This window comes from Kogia breviceps, chromosome 8 (assembly GCF_026419965.1).
Source record: "Kogia breviceps isolate mKogBre1 chromosome 8, mKogBre1 haplotype 1, whole genome shotgun sequence".
Taxonomy (NCBI): domain Eukaryota; kingdom Metazoa; phylum Chordata; class Mammalia; order Artiodactyla; family Physeteridae; genus Kogia; species Kogia breviceps.
In genome coordinates, this window is record NC_081317.1 from 30,304,380 (window position 1) to 30,331,906 (window position 27,527).

Here is a 27,527-nt window from a genome sequence, read left to right on the forward strand (position 1 = left end):
CTTTGGGTGCTTATGATAAAATGTTAGTTCTTTCCATTTTACAATTTTTCATGGTGAAAAAAAGTTTCTTTACAATTTAAAATATGGACCTTACTATTTATTTCCATTAATTCCCAAGAGAAGTAATTAATCAATTTTGAAGTTTACTTTGGGTGAAAATACTTTGTAAGACTATTCCCTGATAGCTATTCTTCCAGATGGTTAACTAACAAAGGAAAAACTGCACAAATAGATGTTTCTACCAGAAGGACTTTCTCTGGAACAAACATCTCTTAAAAACATCCCTCACTGTTTTGTTTCATTTAATAAAACAATGAAATATTTAGTGCAACCAGGCAACAGGCTTTTTTGGACTAGGCTCTATGAATGGTTCAGAGAATATTCTTCTGTTAGATGAAAGAATATAGACATACCACAGCATAAAATATAATATATGGAGTTAAAATTGACAATAAGGAAATTTAGAGTTAAAAGAACTATTACCTTAGGGTCATGTATTCCAGAAAGCTCTTCATAGATCTTCTCACCTACCATGACAGCAGCCAAATTCGCTGTGTATGTAGAAAGACAAAACATACAGAAAATGGCCCAAAGGTTCATCAGAAACCTTCCAGTCCAGCATTTTGGGGGTTTGATGGCTGCTGTTCTACCAAACAAGAGGGCATAACAGACATTCAAGGCTGAAGAGAAGGAGAAAACTTTACTTCTATTCCGCCCCTTGGGAGTCATACCAAAGGGGCTCTTCCATTCATAGAGAGTGAGGAAGATGGCAGTGATGTGCAGAGCCACAAAAATCCCCAGCCACATTGTCCAATGGAGTGGCCACATGAAGGCTCCAATGGGAGCTGTTGTGTCTCGGGGCCTCACTAAGATGCCCAAGCTGGTTGAGAAGAAAGGACTGGTGAAATCTATCACCTGGCTTCGTGCAGTATTGATGCTGAAGGAAGTGACTGCCATGTGGGCTGACCCACTGAGGAGTTCACCCACCAGCCCAGTCCAGTGCCCATTTTTCCAGGCTCCATATTTGCCATCCCCAACAATATAGAGATCAAAGTCAAAGTTCATGTCTTCTGCTAGCTTTTCCAGCAGATCAATGCAATATCCATAGCAGCACTTCTTGAATTTGATGGGCACTGTATCATTACTGCTATGAAGGCTGCTAAAAAGGCTGTCCAATATGGAAGAATCATTAGTCATGGGGTCTAGACAGAGTTGGCCAGCAGGGCACAAGCCTTCATCATCTACCTCCCGTGTGAAGACAAATGGATGCTCGATCAAAGTAACCACTCGTAAGTGTAGCTTACTTGGGTGTTGGAAGTGGGTTTTGTGCCTCTGGGCTTGCTCTGGCCATATTCCATAGTCCATGATAATCTTCCCCTGCTGCCAGCTGCCCAAGCGTATCCACATTGGCTTTCCCAGGGGGTCATGTTGCAGATTCCAGATAAAAAAGTTGTTTTCTGAGCTGATGATAGTGGAACCTTTTACTTTGATGGAACCACTGAGGCCTCTGAAAGTGGTGTTGGCTAGAAACCTGGCAAAGAGGAGCAAAGGCAAAAAGTGAGGAAGAGAGGTGAGGCCAAAGTCCGGAAGCAGAGCTCATCTTTTCTTCTCTGTCTTAATAAGAAGAAACTCTATTTTTTTTCAAAAGTCACTGCCTGTAATTACTTTAGGAATTAATAAGCTGGACTCTTTCTAGGACAAGAGTCCTATTTCATTGAGCAAATGAGATCTCACCCTCAGGTTCTAACACCTGGGCTGGGTGCTTGACTTGTGGTCTTACTCCAAATCTTTATTCCTAGTTAAGGAATGTGTTAATTGTTTTCTGTTGTAGATGGTTAATTATATATTCTCACAAATTTCCAAGCTATGAAGGTTCTCAGCATCTTTAACATGTTTTATTTCTACTGCTCACCACATTCAGTTGCAAATAAATCAGCTCAATAAATATATTATCTTTGGTGCAAGGAATAAGTTATAATACACATGTATATACTTTTATAATTGCTTAAAATTATATTCATAGTTCTAGAAAATAGCCAAATCTTGTTATCAGTGTTTCTTCTTTTAGTGTGGAAACAACATGTCTGTCCCCATGAGGCCAGTCTAAGCTGCATGTTGGATACCATCCATGGAATAAAGAAAAAGATGATAAATAGACTTGCAGTTCCCAGGACAGACTTAGGCTAACTTCCCTCTAAGTCATTAGAGAAAAACAATTGGCTCTGGCTGTAGAGAGAGCTTCTGCCAGAAGTCAAAGAAAGGAAAATTACCAACTGAATGATATACTGATTCCTAACCCTGGGAACCAGGGCACTGTCAGTATATGTTCTGCTATGGACAAGGCAGGGAAATGCTTTGTCCGTCTCTGTCTTTCTTGAGTTTGGGAAGATAAGACAATAAGAGGTAACATATGAGCTCGAGGCACCTCTGTACTCTTAATTATGGCCTTGTATCAGAATAAAAGCCCACACTTTGACATCAAACACACCTGTGTTAGAATATTGGCCCACCCACCTTCTAGTATTGTTCTTGGGCACAAATTTACTGAACTCTAAGCTTCAGTTTTGTCATCAGCAAAATGGGGGAGGTAATTACATTTTTATTTTTAAATTATTTCTACTGCAAGGGTTAGAAATAATGCATGTGAAGTATATACCACACCTTTTGACATAGAACAGATGTTCCAGATATGGTAACTATTATTTAATGTCATTAAAATTTTTTCAATCAAGGCTGTCCCAGGTCACTTTTCCTAGTCTTTTAGAACTTTTCTAGTTGGAGGCACAAAGTACTGCATTATGATAAACTCATAGAGGGTACTCAAGACTTATTTCAAATTAAAAGAAATTAAATTGAAATGTGGACTGTAACATAGAAGATTTTTATGAGGAGTTGGATGATACAGAATGTGTTTCTTCGTGAAACACATTCATCCATTGTCTGCCACAAACATTACTCTGTAATTTATAAATGCAAATACCAGTAGTAAGAAGTTGTGCTGCCACAGAAGAAACATAGAAAAATCAGAAAATGTGAAGAATATACTAATTTTCAATAGATATAAATGTAAATCACATTTGAAGATGCTACTGTCACTAAATGCAATGAAACTGCTCATTTTGGTAGATTGCGTATAATAGTAATTATTCATGTTAGCTCTCCCCAGTGGGACTCTACCACTTAAAATGAATTCTATTTAGCAACAAGTAATGAAGTCTCAGTTATCTTAGACTTTCAGTTTTCTGCTTCTTTAGGGAAGTAGGGAACCAAATCATTAAAATATACAAATATACAGATTAATCAACTGATAATTACCTAGGTACTATAATAGAAGGGTGACTACAACTGTGTTTCTGATGAGCAATTTACTGTTAGATTTGTTAAGACACACACACACACACACACACACACACACACACACACACACACACACTGACATAGCCTAGGGAATAAAACAGTTATTAGTAAATAGGTTAATTTTATTTGGTCAATTTAGTGATCAGGAAAGTAAAGTTAAAGTTGTAGAAAGAGAAGCCCTTCATTATTTTAAGAATAGTTGGGGCTTAATGATTATAGACTTTTAACTGGATGGACCTACAAAGGACTACCACTGAGTAAATATATACTTAAATCATCTCAGAAAAGCGGTCTTCAGGAATCTTTTAGAGATTATATAACTCCCTCATTCCAGTAAAACCTATTCCTCATTATCGAGGTTAAATAGCGTTTGATATGGCCATGACTAAGGAACAATGCTCAGTTGTCTTTGAGGCACTCATCTATCACAGAAAGACATATCAATCAGGATCTAAATGTCTTTCATTTTCCCAGATTGGAAAATCCAGTGCTTGTTTCACTATGCAGTTGGCACCAAGAAATTGGGTCTCAGAGAATCCCCATTAATGATGGATTATTTCTATTTTATTTTCAGTTTTACAGAGAGGATACATTAAAATAATCTCATTAATAGCTTTAGTTATTGTCACCTTCACTGTGTATTCTTTGTAATGGAATGACAATGAATAGCCAAGTTTGAATATTCACTATGTTAGTTAAAAGATTACAGTGTTGAAATCTTGCTTTTGCTTGAAGTGATTTCTACCATGTACCTTTTTATCTTGCCCTGGACTCTTCTTGGATGAACAAGAAAAAGGAAAATCAGGAATAATTTTATTGGCAAGATAAACTGATACAAATACCAGGCACTGTTCTTAGTATGAGTTATAGAGATGAAAGAGACACTCATTGTTCTCAAGGAGCTCAAAGTCTAGTGATGGGGAGAAAGAAAAGCAAACAGGCAATTCTAAACCAGTGTAATAAGCATCCTGATGGAGGTAGAATTGGGTGCCATTGGAACAGAAAGCAAGGGCACTCACACTCTAGGGGTGACAAGGAAGGCTTCTGAGAGGAGCAGGTGCGAGAGCTGAGTCTTGAAGAAGGAATTACAGTTAACCAGGAAGAGAAGCTGGGGCTTGATGCTGTCAACACAGGGAGATCCATGTGCAAAAGCCAGAGACAGAGACAGCAAGCTGCATGATGGTAAGTGGTGAGAAGTAAGGCTGGAGATGAGGGTGGGAAATGAGTTACAAAAGGACTGAGGCCACGATGAAGCTAATGGAGAGCCATCGAGTGAATTTTTCTGGGGAGGAACAGGATCATCAGATTTGATTTTAGAAAGATTTTGTTTTCCTGCTAGCTATATCGGAAATGGTTTGGAAGGAGAAGGTGGCTGAGCACAGTTTCAGCTGTGAGGAATAATGCTCCTTTCCGCATCTTGCTTCCGCTCTTCCTCTATCTCTGCCTGTTTCACAAGGGCCATAAGGTGACAAGGGCTAGGGTAATAACAGAAGTGGAGAAGATGGCAAATCAAGAGGTACATAGTTTCAGAAAGAAAAGTAGTGATTTTGAGAGGGTCAAATGCACATGACTGCATTTAATTTACAAACTGTATTAAGAATGTGTAAAACTCGGCTTGATGCAAGGTCATATAAATAAGACCTGGAGTATTTAAGTTGATTATCAGCTAAATGTAAGCCCACAGAGTACTGTGGGAAAAAAAAAAGAGAAAAGCAATCTTAAATTCTTTTAATAGTAATTTAGAGCCTGGGTCACAGGGACCAGTAATAATACCACTACATTCTGTGCTGATCATACTACCACTCCAGCCTAGCTATGAATTCTCAATAAATCTTCCAGTTCAAATATGATGAGGAGAGGTAGGAGGTGAAAAATTTAACAAGGGGTGGTAAGTATAACAATCTGATTGGAGAGCAGAGTAGAAACATATTCAAGTTGCACCTGAACTCTAGAGGCTTTGCATGTCCATTTTATGAGACTGGATTTTATTTAACAGGAAAAGGGGAGCCATGAAGATTTCGAAGTAGAGTAATGATGTAACCATAAGTCTGCATTGGTAATACTGCTCTGGCAACAGGTACAATGTGTCCATAGGAAGGAAGAGATAGTGACCAGGAGACCACTTAGAAGACTAGTACAATAGCTCTATCATGGTATGATAAGGGTCTGAATCACACTCCATGAGTGAGAATCTGGTTTAGCACTGTGCCTTGTGCATAGTGAGTGTTTAACAAAACAGTTCAGGTATACATCTTTCTTATCAGCAGATCTCCCAAGATACCACTCTGCTTGAAAGAATAAAGGTCATTGGTTAATCTGCATGGAGGTAACTTATTACTTCAGTAAAATTCCCAATTATGTCACTAATTAAGAATATGTGTTGATTTGAATAGGAACTGAGATAAAATCTGAACTTTTCAAATTATGTAAAAAATGTTTTTGAGACAGTTCACAAATATAAGCAAGATCAGTGTTTAATGTATTTAATATATTTTAGAAGCCACATTTGCACACAAAACTTGACTTACTAATTAAAAGATTTTCTTATTCATTAAAATAAATGAACAAAGATCTTAACAAAACATCACCCAATCAGGGCTTCCCTGGTGGTGCAGTGGTTGAGAGTCCCCCTGCCAATGCAGGGGACGCGGGTTCGTGCCCCGGTCCGGGAAGATCCCACATGCTGCGGAGCAGCTGGGCCCGTGAGCCATGGCCACTGAGCCTGCGCGTCCGGAGCCTGTGCTCCGCAACGGGAGAGGCCACAACAGTGAGAGGCCCGTGTACCGCAAAACAACAACAACAACAAAACCCATCACCCAATCAATCATTTATTCATTCCATAATACTCACTTTTGCCAGGCACTATTCCAGATTCTGGGGGATATAGTAGTGAACAAAAGAGACAAAAATCTATGTAGCTTTTAGTCTATCGAGGGGACAGAATAAATATGATAACTCGGGAATATGAATGGGATGTTAGTGCTAAGTGCAAAGGAGAAAAATAAAGCAGAATAAGGAGATAAGATGTGACAGGGTTGGTGGCAGTTGGGTGGAATTTTAGATTAGAGAGGCCAGGAGAAGGTGATACTTGAGTAAAGAGCTGAAGAAAGGGAAGGAGCTGACCAAGAGGATATCTGGGTAAAGAGCATTCCCTGTATAGGGAGCAAGGAGTCCAGTGTCTTTGAGTGTGACTGTACCTGATATGTTTGAGAAATAGCTAAGGGAGGGAAGGGCAGGAGAGTTAAAGATGAGGTCAGAAAAAACTTATGGGGAGTGGGAGGTGGGGAAAACAGGATTTTGTAGGTCACTGTAAGGACTTTGTTTCTTCTCTACGTGAGATGGAAAGCCACTGGTAGGTTCTGAGCAGAGAAGTGATAAAATATGACCTACATTTTATTTTATTATATTTTTGTTTTTGGTTTTTTTTTGTGGTACTCGGGCCTCTCACTGTTGTGGTGTCTCCCATTGCGGAGCATAGGGTCCGGACGTGCAGGCTCAGCGGCCATGGCTCACGGGCCCAGCCGCTCCGCGGCATATGGGATCTTCCTGGACCGGGGCACGAACTGCGTCCTCTGCATCGGCAGATGGATTCTCAGCCACTGAGCCACCAGGGAAGCCCTGACCTACATTTTAACAGGCTCGTCTCAGTGTTGTGTTGAGAATGGACTACAGAGAGACAAGAGCAGAAGCAGAAAGACCAGTTAGGAGGCTGTTTCAAATACCAGACAAAAGTTGATGATGGTTTAGACTGAGGTAGTAGCAGTGGAAGTGAGAAGAATTAGTTGGATCTTGATAAATTTTGAAGCTGCAACTGACAGGATTTGCTGATGGCTCATATAGTTGCTAGGAAAAGGAAACATAAAGATGACACCAAAGTTTTTTTTTTTTTTTTTTTTTTTTTTTTGTGGTACGCAGGCTTCTCACTGTTGTGGCCTCTCCCATTGCGGAGCTCAGGCTCCGGATGCACAGGCTCAGCGGCCATGGCTCACGGGCCCAGCCGCTCTGCGGCATGTGGGATCTTCCCGGACCGGGGCACGAACCCGCGTCCCCTGCATCGGCAGGCGGATTCTCAACCACTGCGCCACCAGGGAAGCCCGACACCAAAGTTTTTGCCCTGAGCAATTGGAAGGATGGAGTTGCCATTAACTAAGATAAAGAAAACTGTAGAAGAATCAGGTTGTGAGGTGGGTGAGAACCACCAGGAGTACAGTTTTGCTAATGTTAACTTTGAGATAATTCATAGATATCTAAATGGAGTTGTCAAGTAGGTAGGTGGTGATCTTCCAGAGTTCAGGAAGTAGATCTGGACTGGAGGTACAATATGGGAGCCAAAAGTCTGTATATGGTATTTAAGGAGATCACAGTGGTAATTGTAGATGAGAAGAAGTTCAAGGAATGAGTCCAGGGCACTTCAACATTTGGAGGTGGTGCAGGTGAGGAAGAACTAGCAAAGGAAACTGAGAAGTAACCAGAGACATAAAGTGGGCTGTGTTGTGTTCTAGAAGCCAAGTAAAAAAGATTTTTCAAGGAGGGGACACTGATCAGCTGTGTCAGTGCTTCTGACAGCTCAAATGGAATGAGGACTGAGAAATGACCGTTCACTTTAGAAACATGTAGGCCACTGGTGACTTCATGAGAGTAATTTCAGTGAAGTATTGGAGCCTAATGTTTCAAGGGAAAATGAAAAGAGAAACTGGAGATAACTCTTTAGAGAGTTATGCTATAAAGAGGAGAAAAATGGAATAGTGGTGGAGAGGAAAAAATTAAGTACATATATAAATATAAGTATATATATATGTGCAGGCTTTTATGATGATGGGAATGATCTAGTAAAAATAGAAAAATTGTTGATGTAGGATAGAAGAGAGAGAATTCCTGGGACAGTTCCCTTGAGGGGCAAAAGAGATTGTGCTCTAAGGTGCAAGAGGGAATGATGCTCTTTCCTGTGACAAAAGAGGAGTATGGACATGAGAGAAGGCAGAAAGAATACAGGGTCCAGAGGCAAGTAGGTGGGTGGATATGGACAAGAGAGCTTGTGGAAGTTCTCTCTTGATTGCTTTAACTCATTTAGGGCATTTAAAAAGTAAATTATAGAGCTCATTATACTCTCCCCCTTATAATTCATTTGAGAGAAGGTTTATTGTATTACTCTCAAAATGAGACCGAAGGCACTCTTAAAAATGCAGATAGCAAATAACTTTCATAAGAAATGTATTAGATCAGTTCCAACTAAAATGTTTAGTGTTTTGTTTTCCCACTTGAGTTTGCAAGAGTAAGTTGTAAAACTACCTGGGCCTACCACTTTCTAAAAAATTGTAATTTTTCAGTCACTTTTTCAATCTCTTCTATTAAACTTTCTATTTCTCTGGGTCCATCATGGCAAATGATATCCTCCTAAGAATTTGTTGCTATAGAACTGTAAATAATATCATTTATACTAATCTTAGGATTTCTTCTAATTAATTAACTTGGGTTTTGTTAATTCCTTCTTTCTAGATCTCCTCCCACCTCTCTCTTTTCTGGGTTTTTGGAAGATGAGATATTTGTGTTCATATATTCTTTAATAATAGAATGTTAACTGCAGTATTTACCTTAATTTATTGGCTTAATTACATATTCATGTATTATTTTTACTTTTTAAAAACTTGCTCTAAAATTTACTAGTTAAATAAAAATCTCCTACTGTAAATAATGTTGCCATTTTCTTAAAGATTTTAAGACCTGTTGCCCCTGATTTTTCTTCTTATTCAGCATATAAAGTTTTACTAATCTTATGTTTTTATATTCATTATACATTTGTTATCTTTTCTTGTCTTGAACTAGTTCTATCATAATCCTTGTTTCCAGTCTTCATTTTGGAGACGTATGAATCTACTTTTGTGTTGTCTAAATGCATCATCATCCTTATGTGTCTTCTTCCATGCCCAGTTGTTTATAAGTCATATATTTATTTCTACTTTGATCTTTTTTTCATGCATCAGCTTGTCTCTTTGCATGTCTATTTCTCTCATTTGTTTTTCATTTCTTTTAAAATTGCCCTCTTATCTTTGCTTTTTCCCCCTGTTATAGTTGCCTTCCATTAACCATTATCTGTATCTGGGAATATCTGTTTTGCTCTATAAATCCTTAAAATTTATTTTTCCCTTTGGGGAAAATTGTATCTCCAGTCCAGACTTCCTTCCTGAACTCTGGAAGATCACCACCTACCTACTTGACAACTCCATTTGGATATCTATGAATTATCTCAAAGTTAACATTAGCAAAATTGAATTCCTGGTGGTTCTCACCCACCTCACAACCTGATTCTTCTACAGTTTTCTTTATCTTAATTAATGGCAACTCCATCCTTCCAATTGCTCAGGGCAAAAACTTTGGTGTCATCCTTATATTTCCTTTTCCTAGCAACCACCTAATTGCGGCCAATTAACTCCATCTTTGACTTTTTAGACTGTAAGATCCTCAATAGCATGGATTTTGACATTCTCCACATTCTGAGAGCAGTCTCTTCTGTACAGTTGCTGTGAGGAATGAACAAATCCTCCCTTTCCTACTGCTCTGCTTCATAACACTGCAGGTTGTGCAGCTGAGACTTCAGCGTTCATCTAAGCATCTATCACACTGAGTCATCTTTGGATCTTAGGCACAACACGGTAACTGGACAGGATAACTGCTCAGTGATGTTTGTGGGATAAACGCAATTAAACACATGTTTTCTGCTCAAATCAGACATGGGTCTCTTCAAGAGCACTTCCTCACATTGCCAGAAGAATGGGACTCAATCAGCCAGGAAGTATTGATATTGTATTTGCAATTTATAGATTATTCAGAGCATTAAAATTCTAATACATTTCTCCCCAAACAATGGAGAGTATCAAAAATAGAAATTAGTTCTGTGGGAAACCTCTCTAATGATAAGGAATTTAATAGGAATTGGAAATCTCTAAATTTCAATCTTTAAAGCAGAGGGCCCCACATTGTAACCATTGACTATATCCTGTTTTAAAAGCTCATCTTTTAAAATAGATTTCCATCAGCTAATGAGCAAACAGCAATTTAATAACATATTAAATGTACATACGTACACCCATGGACCATTGGGATCTGTTTTGCCAATAAGTGAAACTATAGAGTGGAAGGAGAGCTCTTGTCCTTCTTGACTTTTTTCCCAAGAGAAGAAAAATACCAATACTAATCTTTGTGATTGAGTCATGTTTGAATATACTTCTTGGGCTGTGTGTGTGATGTGATGGGATCACTAAGTCAAAAAATCAGACACATAGACATAATGCTCTATTTTTCTGCTTTCATGTGGCACAACTGGCAAGCTGGTACTTCTTTTCTTTCTGTGTTTTTCTCCCACAGTAGTTAGATCTGTTCCATATTCTTAGGTTGTTTTCCTTTCCTTTCCTTTTTTGATATAAACCTTGACTTCTCTCCACAGTTATGGCCTGTTGCCCATCCCTTGGATGGCTCCTCTTGCTTTGTGTAATATCCAACCTTAATTCCTTCTAGCTCTCTAGATCTGGCTCCAGCACTAGTTCAGGTGCTGATATCCCTTCCCTTAGCATAGCCCTGTCAATGGGACACTGTGTAGTATTTGCCACTGGAGGTTGAAGTGGCCCTGGGATAGATCTAGAATTCAGAGTACCTCTTTTTTTGACATATTTCCAAATTTTATAGTAGATGCATACAAAGTAAAAAGTATTCAACAAAGAATATAATCACAATTTCCACTCAGGCAAATAGAAGCTTGGAAGTTCTCCTAATGTGGGAAATTTCCACAGTTTAAAACCTGCTGGAAGCTAGATTAAGCAAATTTAAGCTGTATTTTTCAAAACAGCATCCTGAGGGAATACACATCTTTTACTGTTCCTTGTTTGAGGCCCCCATGACTTAGAGAAGATTTTCGACACAGCTCTTGGCATGACTTAAGTGACATAGAGGGATGGGCAAATTCAAAGGATTTAGCCAAATTAGTCCAGTGACAGGAGTTCTTACTGGAAACATAGACCTTAACTGTTGTCCTTAAGATTCATGACACAAAAGCATGTGTTTTCTAGAAGTACTGACTCTGTGGTAGCCTTGCAGAGAAAGTTAACTTAGGAGTAACAGCTGGACACACTAGGTCACCCCACAGCAATGGGTTCTCCTTGGGGACCCAAGGAACCAGTGTTAACATCATCCAACCCCTGGCTTTCAGGTTCAATGCAACCGCATTTCTTTTGAGTACATGTTGAAACACACAGGCTAACTAGTTTGGCTCAGTAGAGGTCTTTAGGACAAGAACACTTATACATGGGTAATCACACCTCCTGATTTATATAGCTTTTGGCTGAAAGAATATGAATGACAAAGTAATGGGATCCCAATTAAGGAAAGTTTATATTAATTCTGGAAGAGCCTGGAACTTGGATTTAGACAGTTTAAACCTTCCCCTATAAAGTACTAACTGAGTGACCTTAGGCATACCACTTAACTTTTCAAGGTAGGAATCCTTATAATTAAGGAAATTAAATTTTCTAGAGATTAAACAACTTTGGAAGGGCCACAATGCCAGTAAATTATTGTAAAGGTGAATGGGAATACCCCAGATTAGAATTATATCATGCCACCTCAAGTTCTCCTGGAACTCTTCTAGTATCCAGCAATGAGACAAGGAACATCATCAATTTATACCTTGGGACTTTTGAATGGGTATTTGTTTTAGTCTTTTTATTCTGAAGCTTCCTAGTACCTCATAATACATGGCACATATATGTTCTAGATAATACATGCAGAATCAATCAATAAATCAACATTTACTATTAATGAAAGGCCAGTGAATCTTGGTATTGCTTGACCATGTAAGCATAAAGATGAACATAGCCTGGAGGGGAAAGAGTCTCTCTAGCACACTGAACCATTTTTCAAGGACAACTGAGGAGCGGGCCTAACAATGCCAGCTAATGCCAGAGGATAATCACTAGTAGAATGGCTGTTGTCTCAGTGAGGAATGATAACCAAACTGCTAGGTCAAAAAAAATGGATAAAAAATATGGATAAGTAGAGGAGCATATTGTCTCTCGCTGAAAGAACAAAAGAAGGGGGTTGTAAGCTTCCTGGGAGCAGGGCCCCTGTTTTCTATTCTTTGTGTCTCTAGCATTAGCCAAGGTCCTAGCCTAATATTAGTAAGCTTCAACATATGTTTGTGGATGAATAAGTGAATTAATCACTGCCCACTTGATACAGAACTGAATTGCAGAAGCTATTCCAAGAAGAAAGGCAAGATTCCATAGCCTGCTGAGAAGCTAGAATAACTATCAGGACTATGATTAATTAGCTAAAGGGTCAGGGACTTCTTAGGCCAAGGGGAACAAGGTGTCTATCGATGTCTAGAATCTTGGAATTATTAAAGGAAGGATAACAGCCTTTGACCAGTCTATGAATAACTCAAGGGGCTCTTCCTCCAGAAACGTAGATTCATTACCACCCAGGACCTTCAGATAAGCATGGGCAAATCCTAACCCTAAGAACAGCAGGGAAGTCCTCAAACTCCTATTCATTTTCAACAGAGTCTGGTGTTTAGAATGAGGTAAGGGATTAAATGTGGGCAAAGCTAAAACACATTTGGAGAAATAAAAACAATTTTTTATATCTTAATGGTTTTTAAAAAATTAGTCACAAGGATTTTATGCTGTATTACTTTATTTGGTTAATTTGTTACAGGATTATGATTTTATAAATATGTCATGCCTAATGTTCTGCCATTCAAGTGACATCCAGAATGCATATAAAATGCATACTCCTTAGCTTGGCATAAAAGCTCTGTGTGGCATGCTATCAAGTTAACAACTTTTCCAGTCATGTCAGATTCTCTTCATGTGCAATGTACACACCAGCTGTATTAAATTTCTTTCAGATCTTGGTAAATTTGCATATGCCATTTCCTGTGCCTGTGAGGAAATGTTTGCTCCAAACCAGAAAACTCCTATTCATTTATCAAGATCCAATTCCAGTATTTCTTCCTCATCATCAGCTCTCTGAGAAGAGTTAATTATTTCCTCCTCTGTGTATTTGAACATATTTCTATTTTTAAGAATAATGTATCCCTTTGTTTTATAACCATTTACTTACTTTTCAACCTCATGCACTAGGCTGTCAGCTCCAAAATGGCAAGATGCAACTCTTCATTTTGTCTGCCTCACCCTAGTTCAACAAATAGTCACTGACTGCACAGAAACACCTTTGCACGTGTATTTGCGAAGTTATTGCCAAATAATATATCAGATGTCATTGCTTCAAAGTAATTAACATTTAATAAAACAACTTGCAAATAAATTGTTAAATATCACAGTATGAACTTGGCCCCCAAGTGGTTTTGTCTACATTTAGTTATGATGGATGTTTGCTCTGGCATGTGGGGATCCAGGAGGAATTAAATCCTTTTTACCTGTTATTACGTCTATGTAGTCTGCCATGAGAAATGATTTTTTTCTAGTCTAAAGGCCTATGCTGAAAAAGCCACGTTTTTGGTGATTTCATTAACATTCTAAAATGTTAACAATTCTGTCAGCCTAAACTGAAAATGACTGTGTGAGAAATGAAAGCTTGCATAACTCTGACACTCGATATTCATGGCTCATTATCCTCACGACTTTCATTATGCAGTGAGGAAGTAGGGTCAGCCTCACAAAATTTAGGAATAATTAAGAAAATTACTATATGGAGATGTGACTTATGGACTGAGAATAACGAACTTTCTAAAAAGACTGTATTCAACAAAATAAATAAGGATGGTGAAAAATCCACAGATGTTTTATAGCTTAAGGCACCTTTTCAGTTATTCATTATAAAGACTCCTTGAAGGCTTTTGCTCACTTCCCTTGACCCTTTCCTGAACACTTTGAAACTTTCTCTTTGACGGTATTCCTCAGGGAGTTTAAGAAGTCCTAGGCGTATTTCCTGAAGTTCTTTAAGTTCATTCTCAAACACATCCACAGAGATGAAAATATTGTTGCTGACCTGTATACACTGTGGATTGCTTCCAGGCTCCAAACCTCACACTCTTCTTTCACAACTTTCAAAGTTTGTGGAATAATCATGTGGAAATAGCCACAAGGGCAGAGAGGTTATCTGCTAACCTAACATTCTATCAAAAAAAAAAAAAAAAAAAAAAAAAAAAAAAGGAAACGAAAACCGGATGGTATCTAGGTACGTTAAAAAAACTCTGTTTTCAATTTAGACAAAATTTTATTTATCTGTTAACCACCCATTATTCTTCTAGAGCAACAGATGGTGTAGGATGTAAATATAATATGAAATTTCCTTTTCTTTCTATGTTAATTTCAATAAATGTCTAATAAGTAGCTGCTATATGCCAGGCATTAAACTAAGTTCAATAGTGTCTCCACTTTACAGAATTTATATTTTAGTTCAGAAGTCAGACACATAGACAAATAATGATGATGGAATAGACTAAGTACCATCATATAATTTCATGTACAAAGTGCCATGGGATCTTTATAGAAGGAGGCACATAACTTTAATACAAATTAAATTTTGAGGAGCCAGAAAGATCAGTTTGATCTTGATAAAATAAACCCCTAAAGTATATACAACCCAAGTCAACCAATATTTCTCTCTGTAACTTCTAAATATTTTTAGGATCCAAACAGAATTATTTTTCTTGTGCTCTCCATTTTATTTTATTTTATTTTATTTTTTATTTTTTGTGGTACGCGGACCTTTCACTGTTGTGGCCTCTCCCGTTGCGGAGCACAGGCTCCGGACGCGCAGGCTCAGCGGCCATGACCCCAGCCGCTCCGCGGCATGTGGGATCTTCCCGGACCAGGGCACGAACCCGCGTCCCCTGCATTGGCAGGCGGACTGTCAACCACTGCGCCACCAGGGAAGCCCTCTCCATTTTATATGAGACAGAAAGACATTAAAAATTTTAATATAGTTTTCACAAGTGATTTTTCCTGTCTATTGTTTAAGATTGTCCTTCCAAAATAATAACTATTTGAAATTATAACTAAAGGCTTTACTTATATTTTTGTTATGAAAGAGGATGTTTCTTACCCCAGATAAAATCCTGAGCCTCAGTGAACTGCTAGTTGAAAAACAGTAGATTAGGACTTCCCTGGTGGCGCAGTGGTTAAGAGTCTGCCTGCCAGTGCAGTGCAAGGAACACGGGTTCGAGCCCTGGTCTGGGAAGATCCCACATGCGGCGGAGCAACTGAGCCCGTGTGCCACAACTACTGAGCCCGCGTGCCACAATTCTGAAGCCGGCGCACCCTAGAACCTGTGCTCCACAACAAGAGAAGCCATCACAATGAGAAGCCCGCACACCACAACAAAGATCAGCCCCTGCTCGCCACAACTAGAGAAAGCCCATGCACAGCTACGAAGACCCAATGCAGCCAAAAAAATAAAGATTAAAAAAAAAAACAGATTAGTTCTGGATAGTGGCTATAAAATAAAACATGCATAGACCTTATTTTTTTTCATAGACTTTAATCTTGAGGAAATTCAAATACATTATGGAAAAAATGGAAAGTTCAGTTGATGATAGGACATCTAATTTTATCATTTATAGATTCCTAATAAGTGAATTTTTGAGATATTTTATTTTATTAACAACATTCTTTAAGGAGTGTGTAGGCTGTGCTTAAACTCTGACATGTATATGGCATTTAGCATGTTGCTTTGCACATAGTAGGTGCTCAATCCATACATGTGAAATTAAATGTAAAATACTTGGCACCTTCTGATCTTTCCTCAAATGTTCATGTCTTTTAAAAGGCAAGACACCATGAGGTTACCTTGTGCTCCTCAACACAGTCAGATGTCCCTGTTCCAAGAGGACTTCCTAAAATGGGGCTAGACTATAGCGAAGCCCTCATCTCTGAAACAGCAATAATTCTCTGATTTGGCCTCTCTGACCATAGGTGGTCCTTTTCAGGAAAAAATCTAGGCCCCTGTAAAATATCCTTTAAGGATTTCTCCTTTTTCCAGGGATCATGAAAACCATGTCTATAGGATGAATTATTCTTTAACTTAAACAGGATTTTTCATTCTAGATTCTGAACCAGATTGAGGAACTGGAAAAGAAAGGTAGCTAATTTTAAAAAGTATATATATATAAAACATAAAATATATATGTATACATTTTACTCTTGTGGAACTCTTAGTTCTATCTATCTATTTACTTAGCTATCATCTACCATCTACCTATTACAACTCCTCCATGGATAGTAGGATCTACTGTTATATCTTTTTTACATAAATGGGTATAGGACATAGGAAACTAAGGCTCAGAGAAGTTAAATCACTTGACCAAGTCATGCAAAGCTAAAATTCAAGCATAGGGAGTTTGGCTCCAGGGTCTATGTCTTTAGTGACTTCTCTATTCTGCCTTATTCATCATAGCCTGGGAGTAAAGTCTATCTCCAGTGTGACTAATTTTTTTCTCTGTATAGATTTAGAGAGATTTGTCCAAGTCTGTTGATACAGGAACGAGTGAGCAGGGATGGAAACATTTGTTGTGCATCTACTATGAGCTGAGCAGTGTTAGGTACTTTTCGTATAGAATTTTGTGGTGTCTTTATTATAATATATCAAGCTATTTAATATTATCTTAGTTTACTTATGAGAAAACTGAGGCTCAGAGTTTTTAAATAGCTTGCCAAGAACACATAGCTAGTATGGGACTAAGCCAGGATTTAAAAGTGGGACTGAGGAGTCCCCACTATATGCCATGTGCTTTCTGCAAATGGGGTAGATAGGGAGATTTTACTTCCTATCACAGTCCTATGACTGGGGATGTAAACCAGGTCTTGCATCCTACCTTGATAAATATTGTCCTGAAGTGAGATTTGCCGTTTCCACATCCATGCAGTTCATCGTGCTGGGAAGGAGAGCAAGTTCTGGCTGGATCATGGTGGCTGTGGCTACAGCTCTTGCAACCAGTTCCATGGCATCTTGTACATAGTACTCAAAGACAGACTGTGTTGTTTTTCCATGAGCAATGAGCCCTAAGGGCAGACCTTCTGTCCTCAGTTGCTCAACATTCTGGGAATCCCCCAGCACCCAATGAAGCTCAGGGGGTGCTACCCCAAACTGGGTGGTAATTTCGAAAATCCGCCGGATACTTTCCATGTCGCAGCCAAACATCACCATTGTGGGTGTACTGTTCTTAATGCTCTCAAGCTGGACCTGCAGGAAGCTCAAGAGGTCCTCAGTGGAGGAGAGGTTGATGGTGATGTTGATGATAGAGCCCAGGTGGAACTTGGAATTATTCTGGGTAAGGACGAGGAAGTCGGTGATGTTCCAGTCTTCCTGGCACAGCAACAAGCTAAAATTGTACCAGTTGTTCATGGTCAGGATTGAGACAGTGACATCAGCATCAGAACTTAATGAATTTTCTAAACTCAGTTGGAGGTGAAGGGGATTCTGTATTTAAAGATATGAAAAAGAAGAATTAGAAAGTAATGGCCAAAGATTATAATATAGGGTACTTTTGCTTTCTTATGAGGCTTCATCTTTTATTTTTCCCTACAATATTCAAGTGCCTCTGGGATAAAATTCCCATAATTTTGAAAGCTATGTTTTCTGTCTAATGGAATTGATTCCTTACAACTGATTTCCTTATAATTTTTGCTCAAAGTACCAGAGGGCAGATGATTCTTGGTGTAAATGTCAGGGGTGGCACAACTATACATTTAGTCTTAAATTTTTATCAGGCTTGTCTACTTCCTACAGACAGTCTCCTTTAGGCATCCCATTTCTAACTATCCCTCTTCTTAACTCATTTGTTCAATTTTCCTGTCAGGTGAAATAATTTAAAGAAATTACTTTTGCTTTCCTTTAAAACTACTAGTAGAAAAATCTTAAAACAGTGCAGGTGCTTGTATTAAGGATGGTGTGGGAAAAGGATGCATCATAGTTTCCCAAACTTCTAGCCCCTGAGGAAGGCACATTTAATATATGTGGTGCTATATTTGAATGTTTATGTTCCCCAAAATTCATATGTTGAAATCCTAATCCCCAGTGTGATGGTATCAGGTGATGGGGCCTTTGGGAAGTAATTGGGTCATGAGGGCAGAACCCTCATGAATGAGATTAATGTCCGAGAGGCTCAAAAGAATTCCCTTACCCCTTCCACAATATGAGGACACAGTGAGAAGCTGGCAGTCTGCCACCATGCTGGGACCCTGATTTCGAACTTCTGGCCTCCAGAATTGTGAGAAATGAAATTCTGTTGTTTACAAGCTACCCAGTCTGTGTTACAGCAGCCTAAATACACTAATACATATGGAATAATTAACAATATACTTATAAAAATTAAATACATAGTCTAATATTGAAGGGTTGATTGCATTTCTGTATCTACTGAGACTGGATTCTTGCTGTGAAAGGTGAAATGTGTGCCATTTAAACACATTTATGTAAATTCCACCACAATTTCATCTACTTATAGAACTCACCAACTCAATGAAAGGAAAGTATCTTATTTGAAAAATCACAAACTGTTAATCATATAGGTGAAGTGGAAATAGTCCTCTAATGAATGAATCTGTTAATTGTTCTGAGAGCAGACATTTGACGTATTTACCCTTTAACACTGACATCCTGAGGATGGTTAGCACAATGCTTTACACAAGGTAGTGTACAATAGACACAGTCCAAATTGACTAAATATGGTCCCATTTTGGAACTATTAGACTATTGAACTATTTTTGAGAACTTGCCAAAGGAAAGAAGTGTGGCCTTCCTTTATCCACCAAAAAGTGTATAACAAGAAACAGAGTTTGAGCTGAACTTTGAATTCTTTGAAGCGTTAAAAGGATTCTGATATGTGTAGAGTAAGGAGTGAGGATTCCAAAGGAATATATGGGAGAAAAACTATTACCAAAGGCCGTAAATGAGAGTAATCATAATGGTAAGTAGGAGGGAGTCTTAAAATTTATTTTGATAACTTTTGTCCTTCTAAATTAAGCTTTTGAGCAGGACTTGTAATGATAAAACCAGAGCTTTTGGAGGATCATCTGTGGGTAGCATTCAAAAGGGAGAGGGAAAATAAGCCTTCTAGGATTTCGATTAGGTGCTAAGGATTTAAACTGGAAGCTAGTGTTGGTAATGATAGGAAGTGTGATTAAAAAAAAAGGTTTTTTTTTTTTTTTTTTTTTGGTATGCGGGCCTCTCACTGCTGTGGCCTCTCCCGTTGCGGAGCACAGGCTCCGGACGCGCAGGCCTAGCGGCCATGGCTCACGGGCCCAGTCGCTCCGCGGCATGTGGGATCTTCCCGGACCAGGGCACGAACCCGTGTCCCCTGCATCGGCAGGCGGATTCTCAACCACTGCGCCACCAGGGAAGCCCCAAAAAAAGGTTTTTTTTAAATTAAAATTTAGTGACAAGTTCAGATGTAAGAAGCAAAAGGAGAAGGGTGTCAAAAAAACCAGGAGGTAGGTAGTTCCTGTTTCTAGGCTTGATGCCATATAAGATAAAGGACCAGAAGCTTCATTTCCTCACTCTTACTACTGATGAATGTAAATTGCTCCAGAGAGTTCTTTCTGTCCTCCTCTTTTAACTTTCTTCCTTTCCTTCTTCCTTTTTATATCCTCATGTGCCTTAACCCCCTTCCAGAATCAATGAGCAATGGAAGGCAAGCTATACATTTAGCTGGCAGGAACAAATTATTCCCAACTGTTTTCTTGGCCTCAGTTCCCTATTCTGTTGCCAGTTTTCTTTCTAAGACATGAATATGACCATATCATTCTTCTGCACTATAACCTCTGAATCACCCGTAGGACAAATTTCAAACTTCACCTCTAACACTCCAAACGTGTACCCCAAGACAGGCCATAGTGGACAATTTATTTTTCTTGTGTCAGAGTGAGCATTTTCACATCTACACAAATTTGATATGCTGAATTCTCCACCTGTGAATGTACTTGCCTATATTCATATTCATCCTTCAGAACTCAACTCTTGCACGCAGATTTCCAGAAACTAGCTTACGTTCCACTTACTACTGTTTCTGCTGCTGAGCTTTTTTTCCCACAGTATTTTTGCCCTTTTGATTTCCTGCAATGGTGAACTGGGTTTTTGTTTGACTGCCCCTCTGACTGTTGCCCAAGCAGAATGCATCGTCTCATGGCTGTTTCAGGGTGTCATTTTGTTCATCCCTCTGTTACAGCATGCTTCATACCGTAAGTTAGTTATTTGGTTAAGTGTTTACCTCTCACACTAGACTGGAAGCTTCTTTAGGATAAGGACCATATCTCAATCATCTCTTCTAACACAGTTATTAGTTAACCAGAGATAGTATTTATCAACTGGAATTTTCTTTTGTCCATCCTGGGCTATGATCATAATCTTGTCACTGAAAGACTGAGAAGAAAACCATTTCCAGTAGAGCTGCACGACCCAATATTTTGCCCCCACTGGGGATAAAGGCCCATCTATCCACTTCCTACAGAGAGATTCATTAAATCAGTATGTGAGGATCATGTTCTAATGGAGGCAGAGATGAAAATGTTCTCCTCTTGCTAAATAGGGAAGTAAAATTAGCTAATCACATTGAGCATTCAGCACCAGAGAGACAAATGCATTTGGCATGAGAGAGTGACAGAGGAGTAAAATGAAAGCCCCTCCCCGTGGATTATGTGATCCATATAATCACACTCATCCATCCCTACAAACAATTCTAGTAAGAAAGTCTAGATGTGGAAGTTAATCCTTACACGAATTTAAGGAACACAATTCTTCAAATAAATATTTATTAAATAATAGTTTAGAAACATCTAGTGATATTGTATTTATCTGGCAGCCTCAGAAGCAAAATCTCCTAATTTCTCTCCATATAATAATCAAGGGAAAGGTGCGTGTGCGTGTGTGTGCATCGCACACACACACAGATATGAAAACTTATAACAAAAAATTCAAGCCTAATAGTAAAACTTTCATCAAAATCTGGGACAAAAATTAAACAAGACCTATCAAATGAAACTGAGAATCAAAATCTGTGTCTGACAGATAGTTTGCTGTTTGCAGAAGAACAACCCATGGCCTGAAGGAAGGTATAATTAAAAAAAAAATTTCTACATTGTTTATCTCCTAAATCAGAGATCCAATAACAAAACAACTTGAGTCCGGAAGCCTTTCTCAACCATGCTGACAGTAAAAACTGCTTCATAAGTGCATTCAATTTATATAAGTTAAAATATACAGGCTTAGGAGGAGGTAGGGGGAGAGAAAAATGAATTTAAGTAGTACTGATAATTCTAATTATCCTAAGTGAGTGTATTCTTTGTTACCTATGACTATTATATATAGGTATTATGTATTGTAATAAATACATGTTATTGCACACCATTATATACATAAAATCATATATGCCAAATTAAATAGGTAATTTTAAAAAACTGAAGTATAGTTAATGTACAACATTATGTTAATTTCAGGTGTGCAACAGTGATATGACATTCAAATATATTATGAAATGGTCACCATCGTAAGTCTGGTAACCATCTGTCACCATTCAAAATTATTACATTATTATTGACTACTATATTCCTTAAGCTGTCTAATACTTCCTCATAAGTTATTTATTTTATAACTGGTAGTTTGTATCTTTTAGTCTCTTTCACCTATTTCATCCAACCTCCGCCCCAACCTCTGGCATCCACCAGTTTGTTCTCTTTATCTATGTCTGTTTCTGCTTTGTTTTTGTTTGTTGATTCGTTTTGTTTTTTAGATTCCACACATAAGTGAAACCATGTGGTACTTGTTTTTCTCTGTCTGACTTACTTCACTTAGCGTAATACCCTCTAGACCCATCCATGTTGTCACAAGTGGCAAGATTTCATCTTTTTTATGGCTGAGTAATATTCCAGTGTGTGTGTGTGTGTGTGTGTGTGTGTGTGTGTGTGTGTGTGTGTGTATCACACATCTGCTTTATCCACTCATCTTTTGATGGACACTTAGGTTGTTTCTATGTTTTTGCTAACTTAAGGAATTCTCTAATGTAATTTTCCTATACTTTGAATTGAGTCTTTATTTCTAAGTAAGATAACACACCACTCCACTCCATTGAGTTTTAGGGTTTTATTCCCATCATAATCTGCTTCTACATTATTTGGGGGCTGACATTCCCAAAAGTATGGGCCAGAAGTGTGGATGGGAAATGGCCATGTTGAAATGCACTCATGGAATGAAATCTCAACAAGTCAAGTGCAGAGCTGGAAGGAGAGAGGAGTTGCCAAGACAGCAGTGCAGTTGCCAGTGGCAGAGAATTGCAGAAGTGTCAGAGGTTTATTCAATTGTGTAAGGGAAGATTGCTTTAGCTGTTATGGAACACAGTGGATTTCCAACTAGTAAAAGATTAAAATTCCACAGAAACAAAAGCCAGGCAAGAAGGGTAAGAAAAATTGGAAAAGTAAAAAGATAGAGGGGCTGTGCCTTAAGAGATATTAGAACACAACAGAAAATGCAATTTTTATATAACCATAATAATTAAAACAGGTAAGTATTAACAAAAGGATTAACAGGTAAATAAATAGAACAGATGTTAATGCACATTAAGAAGTACATTGATTTAATATACTATATTAATATATTGAATACTATACACTGAAAATTATAAAGGAATATAGAAGAAACATATGAATTTAGGAGTTGAGCAAATAGATTATTGGGGAAAATAAATATCATTTAAAGTCCTAGTTCTACCATATATTAAAAATAAATTCCAGGCCATTTAAGAGTTAAAAGTACAATGTCAAATCATTAAAAGTTAGAGCAAATAGGTAAATGTGTCTGAAATCACAATGATAAAGAGAAATACATTAAACTAAATATTACAATATGCTTTATTTCCAGCATTAAACACCTCTCATAAACAAACAAAAAAATAAAGGAACATGAGAAACAAAAGAATATTTGCAACATATTTGACAGAGTTAATGGTCACAAAATGTAAAGAACATTTACTAATCAATCAGGAAATAGAACCCTTGACTGAGCATTCATTCAATCAAGAAAATTAATTTTAAGCTCCTACTGTGAGCCATACTCTCTGTAAAAAATTTCCTGTTGTCTATACAGTGGGTGAGAGATAGACAATTTACAGATAAGTAGACAAATAAACATTTAATATAATTATTAATTATGGAAATTACTGTAAATGAAACTAATAGGGTGTAGCAAGACTAGGAAAGGGGAAAGAGTATCCCAGGAAAAGTGTAATAATTATGATCAGTAGGGTAGGTGGATGCACGTATTTGCACTGTATAAGCACTCTCTAACTGGGACTTTAGAAAAAATAAGGGATGTGTATAAAAATGATTAATCACTATATATAGATGTAAACACAAATATTGATTTTTTAAAAAATACACATTTAACTAAAAATATAGTTTCATTTTGACCGTCCATTCCTCTTTGACTAGGTACAATCTTCCTAGTCCCAGGTAAATGGTTGGAGCCACTACCTGCTTCTACATTCCCTCTGCTTGATTCTTTTTTTTTTTTTTTTTTTTTTTTTTTTGTGCTACGCGGGCCTCCCACTGTTGTGGCCTCTCCCGTTGCGGAGCACAGGCTCCGGACGCGCAGGCTCAGCGGCCATGGCTCACGGGCCCAGCCGCTCCGCGGCATATGGGATCTTCCCGGACCGGGGCACGAACCCGTGTCCCCTGCATCGGCAGGCGGACTCTCAACCACTGCGCCACCAGGGAAGCCCTGCTTGATTCTTTTTTAAAAAGAAAAATTATTTATGTATTTATTCTTGGCTGCGTTGGGTCTTCGTTGCTGCGCGCGGGCTTTCTCTAGTTGCGGTGAGCGGGGCCTACTCTTCGTTACGGTGCGCAGGCTTCTTATTGCGGTGGCTTCTCTTGTTGCGGAGTACAGGCTCTAGCTGCACAGGCTTCAGTAGTTGCAGCATGCAGGCTCAGTAGTTGTGGCTTGTGGGCCCTGGAGTGCAGGCTCAGTAGCTGTGGCGCAGGGGCTTAGTTGCTCCGCGGCATGTGGGATCTTCCCGGACCAGGGCTCGAACCCGTGTCCCCTGCCTTGGCAGGTGGGTTCTTAACCACTGCACCACCAGGGAAGTCCCCTCTGCTTGATTCTTTACCCTCCCCTTTTGCAGTGTCTTCAATGTTCTTGCTCAAATCCTAAACTGTCCCTTCTGGCTGGACCACTGTCTTCAGTCAGCTGAGCTTTTCTCTCCTTTTGTGGGACAGTTAAGTATTGTGCTTAGGACTTAGTAGTCCTAGCAACCTATCCTTAGCTTCTGGCTCCATCATTTACAAGCCACGTGGGTTTCAACAAGTCACTCAGTGTCTCTGAGTCATAAATTTCTCATCTCCAAAACGAGGAAAATACTACCTCCTACCTTACAGGTTCATTTAGAGAATTAAATGTGAGAATGTGATAATGCATGGAAAGTAACTGGCCCAGAGTGAAGGCCCAGTAAGTAATAGTTGTTACAATTTTCTTAGAGTTAAGTCATTGTGTTGGACATGCCTGCTAAAGTGACTGCAATACAATTTTTTTCTTTGCTATTATTGCTCTTTTTCCTTTCTCCTTTCTATTTTCACCCAATGGTCCCTGCAATAAATATCTTTTACAAATACCAATTATACCATCTCCTTAGCAGGAAAAGAGCAACTCCATCTCAGGATGGGAGCCGCTATTTATTTGGAAGACATCATATTCACAGCAGAGCACACACCCCCCCATAAAAAATCCCCAAAGCAAAAAACTTCTTTCTTTGGTAACTAGCTCCAGTGTGACATCACGAGTTAAGGAATTTTGGGCGCCAGTTGCTGGAGATCCCCCATCAATCTTTGTTCTTCCCAAGAGCACAGATTCAGCTATTTTGGGGATCAGTAAAAGTTTCAAAATCAGGATTCATTGCAGCAACGAGCTTGTCAGATGCTTTGAGATATTCCCTGACGGAAGTAAAGAGGTAATGAGGTTGGGTTTGCTTTAAGAGAGGAGAAAAGATGAAATTCTCTCAGCTCTTTCCTGGGCAAGCAAACCCATTTAGTTTTGACTTCTAGGCCAAAGCTCAGAAAGCTCAAGTGAGCATAATATTTCCACTACTTTTAATGGAGATGAAATTCCCTTCTATTCCTAAGTCTGCTGATTGCTAAAGGTGTTCAAGGGGCTCAGAACCGCTTCCTACACTGCTATCGCTTCTCCTCAGCCAAGGAGGCTGCAGGTTTGCTGTTTCTCATTACTGCACAGCTCATTTGACCTATATTATATAGAAGTCTTTTTCTTTCTGAAAATTAAAGCTTATTCCTTTAGAAGCCCAGGCTTTTAAATAAATTAACTGTTTTTGTGGTTGCATTAGGGATTCAGGCAAACATAAGGCATAGTCCCTGCCCAGAAATTGTAATCTAATAATAATAATAATACAGATGAAAAGCTAATACCTACCAATGGCCCTAGTGCTTTTTGCATATTGTCTTATTTTATCCTCACAATGACCTCATGAGGTGATTACGATGATTAGCCTCCTTTAACAGATGACAAAAATGAGGCTCAGAAAGAGTGAGTGATTTCCCCAAGGTTGCACAGCTACTGAGAAATAGAGCCTGGGTCCAAAATCCAAGTTTGTAAGACTTGAAAGCCTGTGCTTTGGGCCAGTACTCTGTACTGCTCCCTCCATTTGGTAAGAATAAAATGTGCTTTAGAGTCTTGACATCTGTAGATTTAAAATTTATAGCTCCAGTTATTTGCAAGTAATCCTAAAAGCCCATGGAATCAAGTCCCTTTTAAGATGTGTCATGGTATGGGTTAGAATGACATGCCCTGTGCAGCTGGCACACGGGAGCCAGTGAGGGAGGCCAAGCCTGCTGCTCAGCATGCACACGGCTTCTCAGCCGTTTTCTTCCCTCATCCTCCCATTTGTAGCAACTCTTGTGAAACAAGACTTGTGTTTCTTCAATAATGACAATTTAACAAAGAAAGCCAGTGGTATAATTAATGACATCAGTTTTGTGTTTGGTAAAATAAGAAAGTTTGGAGAAGGTCACTTAAGTTTTCCATTTAGATTCTACTGAACTTCATGGACGAAACTATAATCTACAGTGGTGTTTGACTGTTGTAATGTATGGGAGTGTCAACAACGATCTTAGGATATATCCCTCAGGATTTTTGAGTGATATATGAAGCAATGTAAGAGTAGTAGAATACAATGAATGCTTCAGAAGGCAGGATTATGGATACATGGTACAGTTGGCATTATCCTGCCAATCATGCTGGGTGTGGTCTATTTCACTGCAGCAGTTTGAGGAAAGCTAGTCTTCCCTCCTGGAAATAGAGCAGACACCAGTAGACTGGCTCAGTTTTAGGAGGAAGTGTTGGAACAAATACACTGTCTTCAACAACAACTGGCTGATGGATTCATCCAACAAAGCAAGTGTTGAAAGGCTATTATATGTCAGGCCATGGGTACAGAGATGCATGTCTTCAGGCAGAGGAATGAGCAGACACATGCATGCAGTAGGTACTATTTGAACCAGCTCAATCCTTTTTCACCTTAGGCCAATTTCCAGAAAGAGAAGTCAGGGGCATAGCAGGTCAGCTTGTGGCAATCACTCAAGCTTCCTGTGCTGGGCTTTCGATCACGTATTTTTTCCCATTCTAGATCCATCTAATTATCGATACTCAACTCTTTCATCTGTGTTCCACCCACTTCTATCTTTTGTTGTGGATGGTTATACTTTGTTTCTGTCACCTGACCTTTGGTAATCTTGAAAGCTTTTAGTTGCCACTCACTCTCTGAGTTCTGTCCTCTCAGCCCATGCATACAAGATATACCCTGCCCAGGTACAATTTCTTGGGCTTAAAACTGTCACCAGTATACTTGGGGAGGGGGAGCACTTTGTTTAGAAGGATGTGGCTACAGAAGACATGTAGTCATATGGTGCTCAAGAGAGCAGTCAGTACAGGCAAAATGGCCCAGTGTAGGAAAAGGTGAACTAGGGACAGGGAGTCACTGAAAATGTGGCCCTTTGACATCAGGAAAGACTAGTAGCAGGCAACAAGGTCCAAAATCTTGGTTTGGGGTTCAGTAGGTCACTGCAATTCCCAGGGGAGCCCAGAGGAGAGAGCACTTTGGCTCTTTTTGGAGTAACTCAGATCTTTGTTTGAACTGTGGCTCTGCCATTTACCAGTTCTGT

At 38.9% G+C, this 27,527-nt stretch overlaps 1 protein-coding gene across 3 annotated transcripts in view; it reads right to left on the reverse strand.

The window, feature by feature from the left end:
• Window positions 1-27,527, reverse strand: part of GRIN3A (glutamate ionotropic receptor NMDA type subunit 3A) — a 161,076-nt gene that overhangs the window by 89,894 nt on the left and 43,655 nt on the right. For all 3 annotated transcript variants that reach the window (XM_059072835.2, XM_067041099.1, XM_067041098.1), the window contains exons 2-3: window positions 17,186-17,790; window positions 484-1,531 (exon numbers count right to left, since the gene is read on the reverse strand). In XM_059072835.2, coding sequence (XP_058928818.1) covers window positions 484-1,531; window positions 17,186-17,790 — 1,653 coding nt within the window. The remainder of the gene's footprint in view (window positions 1-483; window positions 1,532-17,185; window positions 17,791-27,527) is intronic.